The 23,992-nt window shown below is 33.3% G+C and overlaps 1 protein-coding gene and 1 long non-coding RNA gene across 2 annotated transcripts in view; both read left to right on the forward strand.

Annotated features, from left to right (window-relative positions):
- LOC147842593 (uncharacterized) overlaps window positions 1–23,992 on the forward strand; it is a 195,838-nt gene that overhangs the window by 117,841 nt on the left and 54,005 nt on the right. The window lies entirely within an intron of this gene.
- Window positions 1,787–19,012, forward strand: cept1a (choline/ethanolamine phosphotransferase 1a). The gene is given in 10 exon segments (NM_001144792.3): window positions 1,787–2,044; window positions 2,147–2,256; window positions 5,482–5,889; window positions 9,704–9,851; window positions 12,183–12,324; window positions 12,529–12,613; window positions 12,761–12,892; window positions 14,113–14,271; window positions 14,578–14,703; window positions 18,875–19,012. Coding segments are annotated over 8 exon segments (1,281 nt in total). The 5' UTR covers window positions 1,787–2,044; window positions 2,147–2,256; window positions 5,482–5,538.

The raw sequence follows: 23,992 nt of genomic DNA on the forward strand, positions 1-23,992 counted from the left end.
ATTTTCACGCACAACCATCTCTAAGGTTTACAGAGAATAGTCAGTAAAAGAGAAAATATCCAGTGAGCGGCAGTTCTGTGTTTGCAAATGCCTGAGGTCAGAGGAGAATGGCCAGACTGGTTCAAGCTGAAAGAAAGGCAACAGTAACTCAAATAACCACTCGTTACAACCGAGGAATGCAGAAGAGCATCTCAGAATGCACAACAAGTCCAACCTTAAGGCAGATGGGCTACAGCAGCTGAAGACCACACCGGGTGCCACTCCTGTCAGCTAAGAACAGGAAACTGAGGCTAAAACTCGCACAGGCTCACCAAAATTGAACAATAGAAGATTGGAGAAACGTTGCCTGGTCTGATGAGTCTCGATTTCTGCTGCGACATTCGGATGGTAGAATCAGAATTTGTCGTCAACAACACAAAAGCATGGGTCCATCCGGCCTTGTATTAATGGGTCAGGCTGGTGGTGGTGGTGTAATGGTGTGGAGGATATTTTCTTGGCACACTTTGGGCTCATCAGTATCAACTGAGAATCGTGTCAACACCACAGCCTACCTGATGTCCATCCCTTTATGACCACAGTGTGCCCATTTTCTGGTGGCTACTTCCAGCAGGATAACGGGCCCAGTCATAAAGCACGAATCATCTCAGACTGGTTTCTTGAACATGACAATAAGTTCACTGTATTCAAATGGCCTTCACAGTCACCAGAACTCAATCCAATAGAGCACCTTAGGGATGTGGTGGAACTGGAGATTTGCATCATGAATGTGCAGCCGACAAATCTGCAGCAAGTGCGTGATGCTATCATGTCAATATGGAGCAAAATCTCTGAGGAACATTTCCAGTACCTTGTTGAATCTATGGCATAAAGGATCAAGGCAGTTCTGAAGGCAAAAGGGTTCCAACCTGTACATAATAAAGTGGCCGGTGATTGTATAGTAATAAGAGGAATGATTATGTTGTAATAAAGTAAGCAATAATTAAGTTTAATTTAGAATTTAGAGTCCTTAGAGCCTGACCTCAAGCCGACCAATAAGTAATCAAGACTAAGATTGATAGATAGATAGATAGATAGATAGATAGATAGATAGGTAGGTAGGTAGGTAGGTAGGTAGGTAGGTAGGTAGGTAGGTAGGTAGGTAGGTAGGTAGGTAGGTAGGTAGGTAGGTAGGTAGGTAGGTAGGTAGGTAGGTAGGTAGGTAGGTAGGTAGGTAGGTAGGTAGATAGATAGATAGATAGATAGATAGATAGATAGATAGATAGATAGATAGATAGATAGATAGATAGATAGATAGATAGATAGATAGATAGATAAAATGGTTGGTATTAAATATTAAATCCTATAATAACTGAAAACTACAATTTTGATACCAAAGGGAGTTGAAGTTTTAAATCTATAGGCCTAGGTGGCGCTGTTTACTGAACTTTTATCCCATTCAGAGCAATTTACACGGGAAAATGAGTTTGAGAATTTAGTAGAACAACGGCAGTTTAAAATATTTATATACAATATTTTATTTATTTATTTATTTTTTTTTTTCAAAAAAACTGTAAAAGTCATTTTAACCTATTGGTATAAATTTAATATTTCAATTAGTTTTGTACTGTTAACATGCATTGGAATCAATTCTGTGCTTTTTTTATTGGTGTGCTAATAAACGACTACTTAGTGTTACTATCCCATATTTATTTTATCATATGTAAAAACCAAAACATCTGGTTAAGTCTAATAATACATGTGAATGAAGTAAATAATAAATATACTCTTATTTTGAAATGCTACTTCCGGAAGGCGTTGACGTTGCGTTATTGAAGCGCTTTTCACGCCTCTGCATCTCATCCACGCCGTTTTGCGGCTTTGAGCTGTCGTCGGTTATCAATCGCTCACCCAACCCTTTTCTCCGCTGTCTTCAACATTTCTTCGTCTCGCCTTTTCTTTGTTTGATCTGTTCATCATTTATATTAGAATTCAACTTTTAGCATCACACGGGTATCTCCAGTGTAATGCTGCAGGGAGAAAAGACATCTTCACCACGTAAACAAAGGTACAGTTTGTCCGAGACTAACTTTATTCATGACACTGCCTCTGAAATTGCTGTATGTAAACAGTTATTACAAATTCTGATGTTTCCTGACACGTTTGACAGATCGCTATCGAGCTGACGACGTCACTTAAAGGATTTTTGTCAAGCTGACGTCATCATTCAGCAGAAGCGTGTTAATGGGCTGTTACAGATCTCATAAATACAGTCATCAGGTGAGTATGTCATAAAACATCCCATATCAGTGCATTTATTAGGTGTTTGTGCATAATTTATCTTATCTGTTCCTGTAGTATCAGGTGTATTCTGAGGTGGAACGTAAGTAAACGGAAACTGTTAGTATCACAGCCAAAACCGAATCTAAAAATGTTTTAATATTATGTGGGACATTCTACCAGAAAAAGTTAATTTTCACTTGGGAAAAAAAAGACAGGGCCTGACTTAAACTTGTCGTCCACACACACACACACACACACACAAACATGCTAAAACGAGCACAAAATCATACAATTTAATGAAAGAATACATCCTTGATCACTGTCTGCTTCTTCTCCGTCAAATGTTGTCACTTTCGAGTCAAAGACTTAAACGTGTATTGCAAGTATTGTATTTTAATTTAATACATATAATACAAACTGCCCAAATTTTCTGTAATACCGTTCCTAAGGTAACTGTAAGATTTTTATTTACTTTGTTTATTGATTAATTAATTTATTTATTTATTTTTAGAACAACAGTATCCTAGTCAGGGAAGATATGAAGAGTTTAGATGCAAAAACCTCTAAATCCCATCTAAAATTTTCCTCCTTTGTGAGTGTTCAGTAGTATTACATTTATGGCAAAGAATAAGTCATTTTCCTGGTCTTCAAAGTGAAATATCTCAACATTAACAAAGGAGGCTGAGATTAATTTTCATTTTCGATGGAAATTTCAGACGGCACTTAGAGGTTTTTGCATCTGAACACTACATATTCAGAGATGCTGTTTTAAAAGTCAATGATTCATTTTCATTATTTAGCCTGTCATGTTTACTGCTGTGAAATATTTTAAGTCTTTTAAAAAATAAAGTATGTTATTTTCGAAGGGGAAATAAGTTGTTGTTTTTTACCCAGACATTTAAAAAGATTATATTTTAGAACAGTAATCGCAATACCGTAATATTTTTATCCAAGGTTATCATACAGTCAGAATCTTATACCGGCCCATGCCTACTTTGTATGATATTCATTAATTCATTTTCTTTTCGGCTTAGTCCCTTTATTAATCTGGGGTTGCCACATTGGAATGAACCGCCAACTTATCCAGCATGATTTTAAGCAGCGGATTCCCTTTTAGCCGCAACCCATCTCTAGGAAACATCCATACACACTCGCTCACTCATACACTACGGACAATTCAGCCTACCCAATTCCCCTGTACCGCATGTCTTTGGACTGTGGGGGAAACCGGAGCACCCTGAGGAAACCCACGTAAACGCAGGAAAAACATGCAAACTCCACACAGAAATGCCAACTGACCCAACCGAGGCTTGAACCGGCAATCTTCTTGCTGTGAGGCAACAGCACTACCTACTGCGCCACTACGGCGCCTCTTTGTATGATATATTTGTAGCATTTATTTATTTGTAGAATTTATTTATAATTTCATGTTTTTAATCAATTGATGTGAATGATAACAGCTTAAAGTTTGATATTACTGAAGGTTTTTTTTCCCCTAAATTCACAGTGTTTAGCATAACAAAGCTATTAAAGCTGTAGGTTCAATTGGACTGAGGACAATGATAGGGTTTGTAAAGTGTTTTAATAAAGAGAAAAAAACCTGAGATCCAAATGAAGGACATATTCCTTTACAGAACAACTCGCAGAAATTAACCATTAGTCCAATGTAGGAATTTTTGGAATAAACCTTTTATTTGCTGTATTTATGATTTTATTTTAAGTACAGATAATGTTTGTGGTAGAATGTCCCATGTACGTGTATCAGATGTAATGTGTTTATATGTCTGTTTAAATAATATGATCAAAATCTAATTTAAAATATTTGATAATCTATATAAAATATAACGAACTAACTTGTAAAAGACAAAAATAGTGTTTTCTTTGTTGCATAACTGTGAGCATTTAACACGTTTTTAAACCAACTTTTTATGTTTAATTTATTAAGGGTGGTGGTTGGTTTAGTTACTGTTGGTTTTAGTGTATTAAGTGCATCTATGTCTGTACGTTTTGTATTATATGTGCATTTCACATGCATGTACAACGTTAGTGGTTGAAGTCCTAATTATTAATCCTCTTTTGAAATGTAAAATATTTCAGTGCTGTTTAATGAAGAGAATATTTTTTTCCAGGACTTTTTTTAACAAAACATTTTTAATATCTAATTTCTAAAAACTAATTAGTTTTTTCTATGCCATAAAGGTATATTGCTTAATATTTTACTATTTATTTAACAAGCTACTAGTATTTCCGATATATAATGTATATTAAATATAACAATCCTGTAAATTACAAAAATAGTGTTTTCTTTGTTGCATAACTGTGAATTATACAGTTTTTAAACCAACGTTTTTACATTTCATTTATTAAGGGTGGTGGTTGGTTAAGTTACTGTTGTCTTTGTCTGTACTTGTATTATATGTGCATTTCACATACATGTATGACGTTTGTGGTTGAAGTGAAATTTTGAAATTTTCTCTTGAAATTTTAATTGTTTAAAATAATTAAGTGAAGAGAATTTTTTTGTAACACATTTTAAATATAATAACTAATTTCTAAAAACTAATTTGGTTTTCCTATGTCATAAAAAAATACCTAAATGTTTTTCCTAGTTATTTTGTAAGATACTAGAATTCAGTGCAATTTAAACTAGGTTAACTAGGCAAGTCATTGGTTTCTTCTGTAGCCAATCAAAAAAAATATTGAGTGTATTTGTTAAGGGGGCTAATAATATTGACCCTAAAAAAATAAAAACAGCATTTATTCCAGTTAAACTAAAACAAATAAGACTTTCTACAGAAGAATAAGAAAATAGGAATTACTGTAAAAAAATGTACTTGCTAAGCAAAACAGCACTGAGGAAATGTTTGAAAAAGTAAAAAAAAAATTCACAGCAGTGCTAAAAATGTGTCTTTCATCAACTATATGATGTGCATGTATATTAATATGGCTTGTCATGTTAATTAATTATTTATATTATGGAGCTAAATTTGTTTCAGCAAGAGAAAACAGTGCTCATGCCATTTAATCTCTCAAGTTCTTACTTGTCCTTGAGCAAAACTGTAGTGTAACTTACCTTTAGGTGTGGAAATAATTTACCAAATACCAGTTATTACTCCACCCCTGAATAACATCCTGTTAATCATATATTCTTGTTGTCCAGAAGTGTCAGAGTACTTGTTCCACATGAGCGTGTATATATCTAAATAATTGTGTTCCCCACAGATCTAATCCTATAAGCTCATTGTGGATTCAGCACTCCCCGCATCCACCCAGAGAGTCATGAGCTCCCACAAGAGACCCGTCCGGGCCCGCTCTGATTCTGACAGCAGCTCCTCGGCACCCCGTGACCCGATCGTAGCAGCTACAGAAGAGGGTCCCAGTCTGCTGACCCGGCTGATGGAGCTGCCCGTGGCCCGTCTGTCCCGACAGCAGCTGAAGAGGCTGGAGGAGCACCGTTACAGCAGTGAGGGACGCTCCCTTCTGGAGCCCTTCATGCAGGGATTCTGGTGCTGGCTGGTTAGCAAAGTGCCTCTCTGGATGGCCCCAAACCTCATCACTATCGTGGGACTCGCTACTAATATTGTCAGTACTCTGATACTGGTCTATTACTGCCCTACTGCCACTGAACAGGTAATATTTACAGTCAGTTGTGAGCTCTAGTTTTACTGGGTTAAGCTACAGATTAACTCCGCAAGAGGAGTGGTATACATGGGTGTTTAGTAAATTTTATGAAATACTATTTAAATTGAATTTTGGGCTGGGAAGTACAGCTAAAAAATGTATGTATAATATTTAATATCATTCAGTATAGATAATTATTGACTATTGTTTTTTACAATCCATTTAGGGATATTAGGATGTTTTATTTATTTAACCATTTTATTTTAATGGACCAACATTACTAAGGCAAAAAGTTTTAATAGTCAAAAAATAAATAAATCTTGTCCAGTGTTTCCTCTAGGATTTTTTCCAGCTGTAGCGGCAGGCCTTTTTTTTTTACACAGATCTGCCTTAAAGGGTTAACAAATAACGCGCAGCACTATTACAGTTACAGAAAAATTTGTGCTTTTATTATCCACTTACGTTTTAATACGTTTTGGTGCGATTATCAACCACTATTAAAAAAAAAAAAACGACTAAATGTTTTAAATGAGAAGCTGTAATGTAGCCGTGGTAGGATGAATTTTGGTGTGAAAACCATGTCGTCTCTTAATAAATGTTACAAAGTGTGTGCAGTGATAAAGTGTAAACGCTGAACAATCAAATCAAACTTTAAGGTTGATCAACATCTGTAAGGTGTCTTAAATAATCACACACTAAACCACAAACTCCATTAACAAAACAAATTATGATAATCAAATCTGAGCTTTCAAGTAAAGAAACTAACCATCATTATTCAAACACCTATTGCAACAATACAAACTGTGAAGTACTGAAGCAGATTGGTTAGTCCTACTTGCATGAATTGCGGTGCGCACCTGACATTCTGGAAAGTTGAAATGTGCGCCTGGAAAATGCTTTTTTTTTTATTGTTATTGGCAATGGTGTACGGTCAATAAATACTGATACCATTTTATTGGCCCAGCCCTAATTTAATTAATTGAAACAGATTTTTAATACTTTTTAAGACTAGATTCTATTTAGTAATTTTTACCTTGTGTCATATTGGACATACAAGTGAAAGAATTATTCACCCCCCCGTATATTTCTTCCACAATTTCTGTTTAATGGAAATATTTTTTTCAACACATTTCTAAACATAATTTAATAACTGATTTCTAATAAGTGATTTATTATATCTTTGCTGTGATATATTTGCCAAGATAATTTTCAAGATGCTAGTATTCAGCTTAACGTGCAAATTTAAGGCTTAACTTACTTAATTAGGCAAATTAGGGTAGTTAGGCAAATCATTGTATAACAATGGTTTGTTCTGTAGACAATACAAAAAAGATTGCTTAAGGGGATAATAATATTTACCTTAAACTGCTTTTTAAAAAGCTGCTTTTATTCTAGCTGAAACAAAACAAATAAGACTTTACCCAGAAGAAACAAATATTACAGGAAAGACTGTGAAAAATTCCTTGCTCTGTTAAACATCAATTGGGAAACAAATTAAAGAAAAAAATTAATTTAACACTTTCTCATAGTTTATTTATTTATTTATTTATATATATATTTTTGCTTAAAGTTGAAGAATCCACTCGAGTTTGTTCAGCAAATTTAATCTTACTGTAAAACATATTTCGTTGGACTGTCCCACTTTTAATGACTGCAAAAGGTTTTTTTATTAGATGAATAATGAGCATTATTCTCTTAATGAGATATTCGGCAAATTTTTACTAGGAAAAAAAAATGTATGTTTACATTTATTCATTTAGCAGATGCTCTTATCCAAAGGGAGTTACAAGTGAGGATAAAAGAAGCACTTCAAATCAGCAGAGCGTAGCAGTATATAAATGCTATGAGTAGTCTCAGTTGCTAAGTCTACAAGTCTGTTTTTGTTTTTGTTTGTTTGGGAGGAACGAGGGGAGATTGTGTTCAATAGGTGGTTTGTCAAGCCCACTCACTTGTGTGGAGCACACTCAGAATTGCACAATGTTTTTAAGAAGTATGAGGTATATAAAAAGTGTTTGGTAATTCTTTTAGACTTTTAATTATATATTAACGTTAAAAATTATTTCTAATTTATCTTGTTTGTTTGTTTTTATTTTATTTTCCGCAGCTCTTAGTACGCCGCTTAAGCCACATTTCCGAATTTTCCTTGCCAGTCATATTCATTTAGTTTTTTTGAGTCAATTTTGAATTTCCACAACCAGCGACTTCAGAGTCGAGAGAGGCTGGATTGAGCTCCTCCAGGTCCTTGTTTGTGGTTTTTATTGTATTTATTTTTAATGAATTGTGTCATGAAGATAGCCATTGTTGCTGACATGACATTAAATAAGAATATATGATATGATGCTTTGGATCAACTGTAAGAGTAAATTGAGTTTACGTGTTTTCACTTGCTGGCTGTCATAATGTTGATTGCAGATATTAAAGGATATTCTGCAGTTAATGGAATGATTAGGTATTTTAATATCAGTATTGAGCACACACAAACATTAAAAAAAGATTTATTTGAAAATCTAAATTCATTGATTTATTATTATTACTAGTACGTTAGCTGGCATCACTAAAACAAAATTGGGTTTATTATTTTTTCTCTCAAATAGCTAGTTTAATCAAAATGTATTATAATTATTGTTATATATATATATATATATATATATATATATATATATATATATATATATATACATACATACACACACACACACACGTATAATAATTATGAATTTTTAAATATTAGTTTTAATTATCTATATTTAAAACCTGTTTGATAACATTAGTTATCGATACGCTTATTTATCTAGATTTTAGTGTTAATTTTGATCTAATTGAATTTGTGACAAATTTTATTTATAGGTTGTGATTTTTATTTTTAGATTTTTTATTTTTTTGTTCATTCCTAAATATTTAGTTCTAAGTTATTTTCTAAATTGTTGTATTTTTGTACATCTAAATTTTAATCTTAATTATAAATATTATAAATATTTTAAATATTTATAAATAAATTATAAATAATATAAATATTTAGTTGCTGCTTTAGTGATGACTATATAAATGTGGTCTATATAAATGTGGTTTATTTTAATCGGTTTTAATTGATTAAGATTAATTTTAACCTTAATATGCAGTAGCTGTTACAGTTGCTGCTATTTTTATATTCAGCTTAGATTTTATAATCAGAATTTATAATTAGTTATTGACTTTAAACATTTTAACAACTCGTTATAATTTGAACACTGACATTTTAATATCAGTTTTTGTTTTACTCTGAAAATGAAATTGATGTTATGTCCAGGTAGGTCTCTTTCAGATATTGACTTTTTATTGACTTTATTATGAATTACATTCCACAGACGGCATTTAGAGGTTTTGCATCTGAACTCTTCATATGTTAAAATCAGTTATTGTATAATTGTAAATATTACGTATCATCTGCATTAAAGTCTTGGCTTGTCTTCTCACCTTGCCTCACATAAGTTCAGTGTAGACTGTAATTTAGTATATTCTGAGCTCATCCGATGAGGTAATTAAGGTCTGTTTAACAGCACAATAAGATCTTGTGTATTGTCAAACACAGCTTGTTCTGTCAGCTGGAACAGTCTCTGTTTATCAACTATAGCAGCCTTATGAGTCCCGCTGCTATGGAAAACATCTACATTGCTTAAGTCTGCAATCGGACACCTTCTCTCCCTCCATGTACCATTAGTATCTACAGTTAGACTTGTAAGAGCTAAAATAACACATTCATAAGCACATTTGTTGAAATGTGGTGTATTATTGGTTACAAAGTTACATTTAGGCCTGCTTTATTACAGTTTCACCTCTTTTGCAGGCACCAACGTGGGCATATTTGGCATGTGCTTTGGGTTTGTTCATCTACCAATCGTTGGATGCTATAGATGGAAAGCAGGCACGACGTACCAATAGCAGCACACCGCTTGGCGAGCTGTTTGACCACGGCTGTGACTCACTTTCTACAGGTCTGCTCATGTTTGTGTTTGCAAGTACAGCTGGCTACTCTAATTTAACACCTGGATTGCTTTTAAAAAATTTATTATTAATCAGAGAGATTTAAATGTTAAGTCTTGAAATAGAGATGTATGAATTAAAATTATTTATTTACACTGAAAAAAAATTATTCAAAGATGATTCCTTGAATTTACTTACATTTTTTTAAGTTAAGGGGTTGTAAACCTTTTATGTTGAATTTAAACAAATAAATTAAGATGAACATTACAAAATTTAATTTGCTTGTTTAAATTCAACACAAATAAATTGTTTGCAACAATTTTGCCTACATTTTTTTTGTGTATCCATACACAGGGCTTGAAATTAACCTTTTTTGTTTGATAGCACCTGTGCTCCTATCTTAAAAAAATTAGCCGCACCAGCCAAAATTAAGTCATACGTACCAAAAACTTATGAGCACCGTTACTACAAGTTTTATATTAACAGATTTATTGCATTTGTAATCAACACTAATCAAAACTAACAATAAAATCTGCTTGCGCTCACCGGCCCTGCACGCACTGCTTGACGTGAATGCGATGAACTGAGTTAACGATAATAACTGTGATGTGTTCTCACAGGTGGCGTCTGATATTGCACAGATGATATTGACATATAACTTATTATTTGCATACGTCATCTTAATAGCAATAACAGTTTTTTTATGGCCTGCAATATGGTTTAATTTTTAAGAAAGTTGACATGACGACTTTTAACTACTCCTAAGCGCTGCATTTCACGTTTTTAGGTGCAAAGATGCATTTTGCGTGAATTTCTCTTAAATCCGTGCATGCGGTTAACATTTTGTAATGAAAAATGGTCGCACAGCCACAATTTTTGTTTTTAGACTCGCACAAATGCTCCCAAATATATTTTGAGGTCACATATATAAATGCAGTTGCAATTTCAAGCCCTTTTTGATACAGGTAGTTTGTGAAATTGTCCAAAAACCTGAAGAAAATAAAGCTTTAAACAACAACAAAAAAAAACATTTTAAAAAAACAAAGACTATGCATTTGTTTTAAATAACTAAATAAATAATATTACTAGTATATAATTTTTTTTCGGAGTTTACATAGCTTAAATAACACAGGCTATTGTTTTTTTTTATTTCATTTTTTTTCTTTGGCCAACTTTGGCCATGTTAAAAAAAAAAAACATTTCTAAATAAATAATATACGTATCAAAATTAATAAAATTAAACATACCTGTCAACCCTCCCGTTTTTCGCGGTATTCTCCCGTATTTTACTGTTCTATCCAGCTATTATCCCGTAAAGGTTTTTTCCCGTATTTCTCCCGTATTTTCAGTCTTTCTCTGAACAGCCGAGCCTCCCTATACGCAAGCCATACCACCGAACCACCAGGGGTCGCCCCTTGTTCTAAAACGTGAGTCCTCTGTGCTTTCGCTTTGTTTAGGAATGAAAACACTTATAAATAAATATTAAAAGTGGCGCGATTCCCTTTCCTTTTGATTACAGGTGCCGTCACCCATCCTATACAATCCTCAAAACAGTCCTATAATGCTGTATGACTATAAGCTGATGAGCTCCATAATGATAAACAGATGCTGTTTCCCAAACAGATTCTGTAAAATCCCTTATTATGGTGGGCATATCCCTTATTTTCACATCCCAATGTTGACAGGTATGAACTAAACATAGTATTTTACTTGAAATTAAAAAAGTAATAATTTAAATGTGCTTTTAAATTATTATTATCTTTTTAACTATTGTGTATCCATTCAGGTAGTTTATGAATTATTGTCTAAACCTGAAATAAAAAAATTAAATAAGGATACATTTGAAAACAAAAGTGTTTGTATTTGTTTTAAATAGCTAAAAAAATATATGTTGCTAGTATATGTATTGAAATTTAATTTTCCTGAGTTTCCATTGCTAGAATCACACAGGCTTTTATTTTATTTATTTATTCATTTTATTATTATTTTATTTGTTTAATTTAATTAAATTTTATTTTGGTCTAGTTAAACATTGGCCATGTAATACTTTTTACCATTGCAAAGATGTATTCCTAAATAGTAGATGTACAGTATGTATCTCAATTAATATAGTTAATTAAAACATAGTATTTTGCTTGAAATAAAACAAAAAAGTATTTATAATGTAAATAAAATGATGCATGAAAAAACAAATCAAAGTGTTTAACATGAAATAACGAACATGAGAAAATCTTTGAATAAAAAAAAAAGAATTTACGCTTTTTATTTAAACTACAAGTCGATAATAGTGAAAAATATTTCTAATTGGCTTTCCTGTTGTTTTGTGTGTTTTTCTGCTGCAGTGTTTGTGGTTCTGGGCACATGTATAGCCGTTCAGCTGGGCACTTACCCTGACTGGATGTTTTTTTGTTGTTTTGTGGGCATCTTCATGTTTTATTGTGCCCACTGGCAGACGTATGTTTCTGGAACACTGCGCTTCGGCATGTGAGTGACAAATGTCCTTAATAATAATTTGTGCATTCAGTAATCAGTACACAAACACTATGTTTGAACATTCTGGTCTGCTCATGGGAAACTGGCAGCTTTCAGACAGCTGTTGTATTGTAGATAAAGCACTACAGAAAGAAAGAAAGACGCTGTATTTTATTGAGAATAATTGATTGACTTTATCCCTGTTTGCTTGTGCAGAATTGATGTGACTGAGGTGCAAATCTTCATCATATCCATGTATTTACTGGCTGCCATCGGAGGAACGGCTTTCTGGCAATCTATGGTAATTAAAATCTTAATTCTTTCACTTTTTTTTTCCAAATAATTATATGCTCAGTTCACATGTTGCATGAACAATCTCTTTAAATATTTGTATGTAAAAACTACTTTTATATAAAGAAAGGTGTGATTTTTGTTTTTAATCTTTCAGATTCCGGTGCTAAATATCCAAGTTAAAATAATACCGGCTCTCTTCACTCTTCTGGGAGCAGTTTTCTCCTGCACAAACTATTTTCGAGTTATATTTACAGGCGGAATGGGCAAAAACGGATCAACTATTGCGGTAAGTTAAAGCTAAATTAGATAAACAGAAACTCATGAGAAACTCTTGTCTTTCCATGCATAAATGTAAAAGTGCATACTTTTCTATCATTTAATTTAAAATTATTTTAAAGAAGTTTGCTTAATCTATTTATTATTGTCTTTATAATCAGCACATGATGTGCTCCACCAATTCATTTTTTTGTTTTCACTTCTTTTGCATTATTTTTATGTATTTATTTGTTTTGTATTTGTGTTTATTTGTTTATTGGATTTATTATAGTGTGGTGTATATATTTATTCATAATTAACATTTTGAGTCTTAATGAGAAATACTTGGTTTGTAACTAGATCATTATTTTTATTTTATTATGTTAATTTTATTTCAAGTAACAAAAATGATTTTGTGTTTTCATTTTTGTTTAAGTAGACTAATAATTTAAGTTTGTCTGTCTGTCTGTCTGTCTGTCTGTCTGTCTGTCTGTCTGTCTGTTTGTTTGTTTGTTTGTTTGTTTGTTTGTTTGTTTTAATCAGGGATCAAGTATTTTGTCTTCATCTTTCCATAGTTTTACATTCTTTTTAGATTCAAACAATTAAAAAAAATTCTATTATTATTTTTGTAAATGTATCTACTTAGTTTGTAACTAGATGATTTTTGTGTGTTTTATTATGTTAATTTTATTTTAAGTAACCAAAATGGTTTTGTTGTTTTATTTCCGTTTTGGTAAACATTAATAATCCTGCACTAAATGTCAAAAACAGCCTGTAACTGTATGCATCTAAACTAATGTCACAATGTTTTTTGTCTGTCTGTCTGTCTGTTTGTTTATTTGTTTGTTTGTTTGTTTGTTTTAATCAGGGAACAAGCATTTTGTCTCCATCTTTTCATAGTTTTTCATTTGTTTTTAGCTTTAAACTTGTAATGCTATTAATATTGTAAATGTTTTTATTTGTTTAATGGATTTATAATAGTGCCGTGTATATATTTGTTAATCTTCTTAATCTTTCTTAATGAAAGTCTTAATGAGAAATAGTTGTTTTGTAACTAGCTGATTTTTTTGTGTGTGTCTGCTTTAGTGTGTTAACTTTATTTCAAGAAACCAAAATGTTTTAGTTTCATTTCTCTTTAAGTAAAATATAATAATTCTGCACTAAATTTCCAAAGAAACCTGTATCTGTATGCAACTAAATTAATGGCGCAATGTTTTTTTGTTTGTTTGTTTGTATGTTTGTTTTAATTAGGGAACAAGCGTTTTGTCTCCATCTTTCCATATAGGAGTGGTAATCACACTTGCTCTAATGATCTACAAGAAGTCATCTGTGCAGCTCTTCGAGAAACACCCTTGTCTTTACGTCTTAGCATTTGGCTTTGTCTCAGCCAAACTCACCAACAGACTAGTGGTAAGATCATGCATGACAGTTTACTGTGATTATCACAGCTTTAGTAAACAAGTAATATTCTGTAATATTCTTTTTAATATTACTGATACACCTCTACCTGAATTTTTGACTTTGTTTCAATAGCTTTGAGGAAGAATTATGGCTTTCATGCAGTCTGTATGATTTTCTGCTTCTAATATGATTTTCTGCACCTTTTTGCACAAAATACTCATCGTTGTTGATTGCGGTTTGTATCTGTGTGACTCAGACTGCATTAGTATCAGATAATCTAAATGTCACCACAGTCACATCTCTGTTGTTTTTCAGGTTGCTCACATGACTAAAAGTGAAATGCATCGTTATGACTTGGCTTTCACCGGACCGGCACTGCTGTTTCTGAATCAGTACTTCAACAGTTTCATCAATGAGTACTGTCTTCTGTGGGTTGCTCTGGTACGTTAAAGATGGGAAAACATTGGATTTCCTTGCTTTTGAAATAAAAAGCTCAGTGTTGTATGTAGAAATAGATTTTCACAGTAGCGTACGTCCACGGTCTGTTGAGGTCATTCAGAAATCGACACGGTTGTGACTTCCTTAAACTTTTCTGGTCATGTTGTGCACTCTAAATCAAAAAAAGTTAGAAAGTTAAAAGTTTTAAGCTAGCATGCTTCTAACATAACTAACTTCTTTAAACACGCTGCTGGCATGTTTAGTAGGTTGCAAATTTTTTGCAAATTCTTTGTATAAGTTGTCCTATTTCTGGTATGATTCAATTCAGTAACTTTTTAGCATGATTTAATACTCTGCTTGTATGATTGTAGAATGATTAGCACGTTAACAAACTGCTAATGTGTTTTAGCATACTGGTATCATTTCTGAACAAAGATGTGGTGCACTGCTGGCCTGTTTTAACACTTATTGCCATGTATCATAACACTAACTTGTTGACCACACAATTTGAGCATTTTAGCATGTGGCTAACACAGTTTACTAACATTTATTTAACATTGTTAACGTGTGTCTGGTATGGTGGAATATTTATAACGTGATTTAGAATGTTTACCGTGTTTCTAGCATGGTTTGAAAACAATTTAGAACATTACTATCACATTTTAACAAATATGAACCATTTTCTACAATGACTTGGCAAATTGCTACACAGATGTCATTTTTAGCAAGTTTCTAACATAATTTTAGCACATATTTTGTACTGTAGCTCTCACTTTTGACTCCTTGAACAACCTCTTTCACCAGGAAATTGATTATTAATGTGGTTTCACATAGATTTAGCATTTGAATTTTCAATCATCAGCTATTTTATAATCATTGGCTTGTTAATGTTATTTAGCATGTTGTAAGCATTTCTGAACTTTGTAGTGCACTTTTAGCCTTCTTTGCTATATTTGTTACATGTATCTAGCATGCATGATTTAACACTTTAGCATATTCGCCATATATGATATTGCTAACATGTTGCTAGTATAATTTAAGATGCTGCTGGCTTATTTTGTGTTTTAACATATTGCTAACAAGTTTCTTGCATGATTTAATGTTTTTAACCCATATTTTAGCTACTGCTAACACTGTTAGCATGATCTAGGACACTGCTGCCACATGTTTGTGTGTAGCTAGCACATATTGCTACTGTGTTTCTGGCATGGTTTTCCTATTTGCTAGAATGATTTGACATCAATGAAAGCACTACTACCACGTTGTAACATTCGTAACATTTTCCACAACGATTTAGCAAACTTTAATGTTAAAACCCTTCCCTAGCATGAGTTATGGCTCAGGTAGCACACTTTTGGCATGTTTTAACATGATTTAACAAACTCTTAACATGTTAATTGCATGGTTCAATAAACATTTTGCTATGTAGCTCCTTTGATTAATTTTTTATAATTTTCATAATCCACCTGGATTGGATTGTGAATGAGAATTTGCATGGATTTAGCATTTAAATGCCCAAATATGATCTCCTGTTTCATAATCCTTTGCTTGTTAATGTTATATTGTGTATTGGAAGCATTCTTAACATTGTAGTGCCCTCTTGGTCTTTTTTGGTACATTTGTTGCATGTGTCTAGCATGATTTTACATTTTAGCATTTTTACCACATGACTTTAGATACTGCTAACATGTTGCTGGCATGATTTAGGATGCTGCTGGCATTTTTTGAGTGTGGCTAGCATGGTTTAACATATTGCTAACAAGTTTCTAGCATAATTGAATGTTTATAACCTGATTTACAATTGTTTCCAGCATGCTTTTAACATTAACACCCTACTACCACATTTTAACAACAATTTGTAGCATTTTCTAGAATGACTTGGTGATCTGCTACTGTTTGAACACATTGTTAGCAATTTGAACATGATTTATGACACCGATAGCAAGTATCTAACATTTTAACACATTGTTAACATGTTTATATTTTGATTCAGTATTTTAGTTTCAGCAATAAACATTTTAGATACTGCTAACAAGCTGTTAGCATGATTTAGGTTGCTGCTGGCATATATTTGTTATATAGTATATTGCTAGAATTTCTGATCATTGTAGTGCACTGTTAGCCTTTTTGGTACATATGTCTAGCATTATTTTACACTTTAGCATGTTTGTCACATAGCACAGGATTTTGGTTACTGGTTAATAATACATTTTATTTATAACGCACTTTTCTAAAACCCAAATCACTTACAAGAAAGTAAAAACAACAAAGCACAGTAAAACAATGAAAAAACACAGTAATAGATCACAGATTAAAAACTGTCCTAAAAAGATGAGTTTTAATTAGCTTCTTAAAACTGTCCAATGAACCAGCATTCCTAATGTTAGTGGGAAGAGCATCCCACAGTGTGGGTGCACGGAAAGAGAACGCCTTACCTCCAATGCTGCCGAGTTTGTAGCGAGGCTGAAACAGCATAGGACCCAAGGCAGAGCGTAGACAGCAAGAGGCCGAGGAAATGGATACCAGGTTACAAATGTAACCTGGAGCAGAACTATGAACCACTTTACATGTTAAAATCAATGTCCTAAAATTAATACGAGACTTGACGGGCGGCCAGGGGAGCTGTTGGAGTATAGGAGTGATGTGAGACCGAGATGATGTGTATTACAATACAGAATTTTGGATGTATTGTAAAACCTTGAGAGAATTAGCTGGTAACCCTCTGAACAGAGAATTGCAAAAATCCAAGCGAGATAAAAGCATGGACAAGTCTTTCAGCATCAGGCCTCGAGAGGAAAGGACGTAAGCGGGCTATATTTCGAAGATGATTAAAGGCCGTTTTGGTTGCATGTTTAAAATGAGGCTTCAGACTAAGGGCCTACTCACGCTATGCTATCCGAACCGTATCCAGGCCTGTTTCCTGTAATGTTTGAGAATTGAAATCGGGTTTGAGCGCGGTTCACTTGGGCTTTGGCGCAGTACGCTTGTGTGTGAGTGCAAAACGCGCCTAAGCCCAAAACTGACAGCAAGACGTGACTTTTAAGGGACTGTTTGATATAGATTTATTAATCATTCTTACTGTTCAGTTAACGTAAACTGTTGTAGATTATTAAAGATGCAAACCCCTCACAGCACGACAGCTGCGAACCTTCAGCAAACCTTCCTAATTCCTGCAGTATGAGGACTTTATGATTGTTGATGAGCGTCAAAGTGCTGAGCGAGAGCGCTTTTTACTGACCAGCGCATCATCGATGACGTAAGCGTGCTCAGGCCCGAATGTAATGTGAGTGCGGGCTGTCGGGAAGGGAGGAGGGACAAGCGTGCTTTGGCCCGGTTCAAGGCCACTGTACATAGTGTGAGTACGCCCTAAGCTAGGAATCCAGGAGAACACAAAGTTAACGCACTTTCAGAGATGGTGATAAGACTGACCCATCAGACGTTAACTCAAATTCACTACACCTCTTGATGTTAGGAGGGCCAACCAATGAAATCTCTGCTAACACGTTGTTGGCATGATTTAGGACGCTGCTGGCATATTTTTGTGTGTGTGGCTAACATGGTTTATCAAGTTGCTAACAGGTTTCTAGCGTGATTTAATGTTTATAACCTGATTTAAATGTTTGGCTTGTTGCTAACAGTTAATTAACGTACTACTGCCACATTTAAACAAAATTGTAGCATTTTCCACAAACTTCATGCTTCAGCTCATTGCTAGCAATCCTAGCGTGTGGTTATTTTGGCATGTTTCAACATAATTTAACACACTGTTACCATGTTTATAATATGGTTCAGCACACATTTTGTTCTGTAGCTCTTTTAATACATTTACTTTCACCTGGATTGGATTGTGAAGGAGGTTTCTCATGGACTTTAGCATTTTAATGCCCAAATATTATAACCTGTTTCATAATCATTGACATTACATATAAAGATGCTAACTAAGTATATTTGTACAGTTAAAATTGCATTCACACACAGCCTGTGTAAAGTGTAGTGTAGAAATATTCCTTGCTAACTCAATTATGACTTCAATAAGTGTGTGATCTTCACCTTTGCTTAACCCTAGAAAACAAATCTTTTAAAACGCTCAGGTGATTTGCAGCTGTTCAATTTTTCATCTTGCAGTATCAAAAATGCATTCGCCATGCTTTAACATTTTTCGTTCTGTTGGCAGGTGCTGTCAGCGTTCGATCTGGTACGCTACTGCGTGAGTGTGTGTAACCAGATCGCCACACACTTAAACATCCGCGTGTTCAGCATCCAGCCTCCGTCCCCCTCCAGAGTTCAGACTGACAGCAGGAATCATCATTAAAGCCTCGTCCCGCGGCGTCACACTCCGCCAGTAGGTCACACACTTCAGTGAATGTAAAACACTGAGAATGAGCCCCAGAACTTTCTGCTCACTAAGAGAGGGGAGGATATTTTGTAGTACGAAAGGGAAAACTAAAAGGATTACACACATCCTGGAGTCATAACACCGTTTTGTTGTCAGTATTACCATTGTAGATGGTCAGTTTTGCTTTGCCATTAGATTGCAGGATGAAGAATAGAGACTATGAATAAGTCACGTTTTATTATTGTGCAGTTTGTTTTGTTGTATTATAGGAGTTATCGTTTCATTTAATTGTTTTTGTTTTATTTTAGTATTGTGGAGTTTTGTTATTTTTGTTTTATTTTGTGTTTTGTTTTGAGTTTATGCTTTAATGCAGTTTTAGATTTTAGTTGTTTAATTTTTTATTTGGCGTTTTTTTTTTCTTTTTTTTTTATTTGTGTTTTTTTTGTTTAGTTTTGTCTTGAGTTTGTTTTGCTTTAATGCAGTTTTTTGTTTAAGTTTTTAGTTTTGTTAAAGTATAAAAATATTCTGTTTTGTTTTTCTTGTTTTTTTAATATTTACTTTAATTCAGTTTTTTTATTTTAGTATTGTTTTATTTTTTGTTCATGTTTTTGTTATTTTTTGTTTTGTTTTGAGTTTGTTTTGCTTTAATTCAGTTTTTGTTTTGTTTGGTCTTGCAGAACTTTTTATTTGGTGTTTTTTTTGTTTTTCTCGTTATTTTTGTTGTAATTGGTGTTTTTTTGTTTTTTTTTTCAATTGGCTTTTTTTTTGCTTTAATGTTGTTTTTTTGTGTTAGATTTTTTTTTCAATTGTTTTATTTTGTGTTTTGGTTTTATTGTTTTATTGTGTTATTTTTGTTAAAATTTTATGGTTTTGTTGTTTTTTTTTTAATTTATTATTTTGTGTTTTACTTTAAGTTTTCTTGTTTTATTTAGTTTTTTGTTGAATTGGCTGTCAGATATTTTTTTTATTTTTCTATTTTTGCCACCAATGTATCATTTACTATGGTTAGTGATCCAGAATGTAATTACTTATACTAGCTAATTGATAATTGGCAATTATTTTCTTCAATAAATTCTAATATATATAAACTTAGCTCCAGAATACACCAGTGTTGCCAGTACAAATGTTTTTTTGAGAAGAGTCGAAAGCATTCTAAGAGGTAAGAGATAAAAGAAAAATAATAATAATAAATAATAATATTAACAGCCACAGAAGTTTTCATCGATATTGAAGAAATTTAAAGACTCCAAATTTACATTTAATCCTCTAATTCAGCTTCTCATCTGATGCCATTCAGTGAGCTAATCAAACATGTTCATCTACTGCATTTGTTTCTTTGTGTATGGTTTTTGGACGGGATTATTTAGGTAAGCCAGTGTCACTATATGATAAAAACTGTGGACAAAACAGCATTTTGATAGTGCCATATTTTCCTCAAAGTAAATGGGGCCAAGATAGACTTCTAGAATGGTTAAATGTGAGTTACACTGTACATAAACACTTAATACCAGAAATATTAAAACCTTAAAAAAAACAGTGTTTGTGATTGAAATACTTTAGGTAAAATGATAACCTGTGCTAATTTATTTTCGTGCCTTTTATTTGTCACTGTCGGTACGCTCCTCTATGCACAGTACAAGTTGGACTCAGCGATTTTGTTATGTTTTTAATCTTAAATGGAAATGTATTTTGTTTGTAAGTGAATTATGTCCATTGTGTCACACTCGACAAACATGCAATTCCATATTCTTGAATATTACGTTACTGGGTTTGCTAAAATTAGGCTTTTTTCCTTCTTATTTAACCATCACGCCAATTTGTGTTAAAATAAACTGGATTAATATTGCGGATCAATGGGCATAAATAGTTCTGTGCTTCCAGGCATCGAAAATGAACAGAGTGGCTTTGTGTACATTACTCAAGTCATGTTATTGTTTTGCATCTACCTCTGAGAAAGTTGCTTGTATGTGTAACTTTACTGGAATTTTTATTGGAAGTGTTTTTAACCCTGTTGTGAATGTTAAGTGGGTTTCCTTGTATTTGTGTTTCTCCTTATTTGTTTTTTTTTAACCCGTCATCCGTTCACCAGGAGCCATTCTGAGAGTCAACCAAAGCTGCAATACAGTTGTTGAAAATAATGAAAAAATAATGTCTGTCGCTGCAACTCCATCTGCATTTGTATTATTTGTACTATGACCAGGATTATTTTTGTTGTTCTGTTGATTTACAGCAAATAACTTACTTTTTAATAGCCTAATGGTCTTGAAATAAAGATGGTTATATTTATGTTAACACACTTTTTGATGAGTCAGTTTTCAATTTGCTTAAATGGGCGGATGGATGGATGGATGGATGGATAAATGGATGGATAAACGGACTGATGGATGGATAGACAAATGAATAGATGGACGGATAGATAAACAGATGGACTATTGGATAGAAGGACAGTCAAATAGTTTGAGGGATGGACGGATGGACTGACGGATGGATTGATTGAGGTGTATGGATGGATGGATTGATGGATAGACTGATGGATAAACGGACAGATGGATGAACTGATGGATGGATAGACAAATGAATAGTTGGACGGATAGATAGACAGATGGACTATTGTATAGAAGGTCAGACAGATAGACTGACAGAAAGACTCACAGATAGTTTGAGGGACGAACGGATGAACTGACAGATGGATAGATAGAAAGATGGATGGATTGATTGAGGTATAGATATATGGATGGATAGACTGATGGATAAATGGATGAATAAGCAAACCAATGGATAAACTGAAGGATGGATAGACAAATAAATAGATGGACGCATAGATAGATGGACTATTGGATTGATAGAAGGACAGACAGATAGTTTGAGGGACGGATGGATGAACTGATAGATATATAGATAGAAAGATGGATGGATGGATTGAGGTTTAGATGGATGGATGGACAGATCTATGTATGGATGGATGGATGGACTGATAGATAGATAGATGGACAGATAGATAGATAGATAGATAGATAGATAGATAGATAGATAGATAGATAGATAGATAGATAGATAGATAGATAGACAGACAGATAGACAGATAGATAGATAGATAGATAGATAGATAGATAGATAGATAGATAGATAGATAGATAGATAGATAGATAGATAGACAGACAGACAGACAGACAGACAGACAGACAGACAGACAGACAGACAGACAGACAGACAGACAGACAGACAGACAGACAGACAGACAGACAGACAGACAGACAGACAGACAGATAGATAGATAGATAGATAGATAGATAGATAGATAGATAGATAGATAGATAGATAGATAGATAGATAGATAGATAGATAGATAGATAGATAGATAGATAGATAGATAGATAGATAGATAGATAGATAGATAGATAGATAGATGGACGGACAGACAGACGGACGTACACACTGGAGAGATAAATAGATGGACATATGGATGAATAGATTTTTTGCAGCAAATACTGTAGTTGTAGTTAAATGAATTCAGCACAGATCAAGTACAACAATCTAATCATAACCATAAGATTCATCTTTTAGGCTCCAGTCACGCAGTATTTCCCTGGTGAATAATCTCCATTGTGGAGCAGTTAATGTGGGCTTCACCACCTCCAAACTCAAACCAGACTAATGGTGTTTTGTGTGGCTTTTCAGACTGCAGTCGCTCTTTCCAAATGGGAGGCTTTTAATCTAATTAAACTCCCGCACTTTTTGTTTAGCCACTGCATTAATGTGGGTTGTTTGTGTGTTGTTGATTTTATTTATACTGCTGTAAATATATACTAATTAACTACTTTAGTATTTTCCCCAGTTTTACCCCCATTTTGCCTTCTAAACTGCCTTCAAATATTTCTTAACTGACACTTTATTCTTTTCTTTTTGTCATTAAAGCAAAAAGTTGTTTAATTGTTTTTTTATTATTATTATTGAAAAGCACCTTAAAGTTATTTTTCCTAAGATTGTTTTTAAGAAGAGTGTTGCAATTTGTTTAAAGATTATTCTTAAAATTCATCTTAAATAACTAGTGGTAGATCTAGGATAAGGTTTATTTATTTAATTTATTATTATTATTCTTCTTATTATTATTTTAAATATTGATTATTACAGAATCTTAAAACATACCTTAAAAAGGGACCACACAATTCATTCATGTTGTCAAAACACAAATTAAGTTAACGTTACACGTTTAAGTAGAGCAATCAAGTTTAAATAAGTAGTTTGAACAAGCAGCAAACTCATTGATTGAGTGTAATACACCACTGTGTAACTACACAAATATTTTTACTTGTTTACACAACCATACCTTACTAGATGTTTGTGGTTGAGATGAAAATACTATTGATTTCAATTCTGCTCTTTACATTTCAAAAGCTTTACATTCAAAATCTGGACCGGGATGTGGATGCTACTTTAATAGCAGGACAATAAACTGATACAATTCAAAGGAAGCAGTAATGAAATTGTTGTGGCAATACTTTCATTTTATTCATATGACAAAAAGAGATGTTCTTAAGAATACATGTGAGATCTTTTTTGAAGATTTTGTTTGCAAATCATAGTTTAAACAGAACAGCATACAGAACTAATGAACTTGATGTGATGCATTTTCACTGTTGGGAAAAACAAAAAACATTTGATTTATTTAAAAAGCAATAATAGAGCTCATGTTGAACAACAATATTGAGTTGTGTTTGATATACTAATTGGATTTTATATATGCCAAATTTACTTTAAGAAATACCTTAGAAGATTTTCAAGAATTCAGCAGCAAATGGCACTCGGGAGGCCGTTTGAGTTTAGTGAACACGTGATCATGTTCACTAAACCTGTTTCAGGTTTTGCTAGAGGAATGTTGTTCTGTTTAAACAATGATTTGAGCGATGACAGTTAGGGGCTTAAAGTGCCAAAAGAGAGAGTTTGTCACACTAGTAC

The sequence above is a fragment of the Danio rerio genome, chromosome 8 (assembly GCF_052040795.2).
Source record: "Danio rerio strain M-AB ecotype USA chromosome 8, GRCz13ab, whole genome shotgun sequence".
Lineage (NCBI taxonomy): Eukaryota > Metazoa > Chordata > Actinopteri > Cypriniformes > Danionidae > Danio > Danio rerio.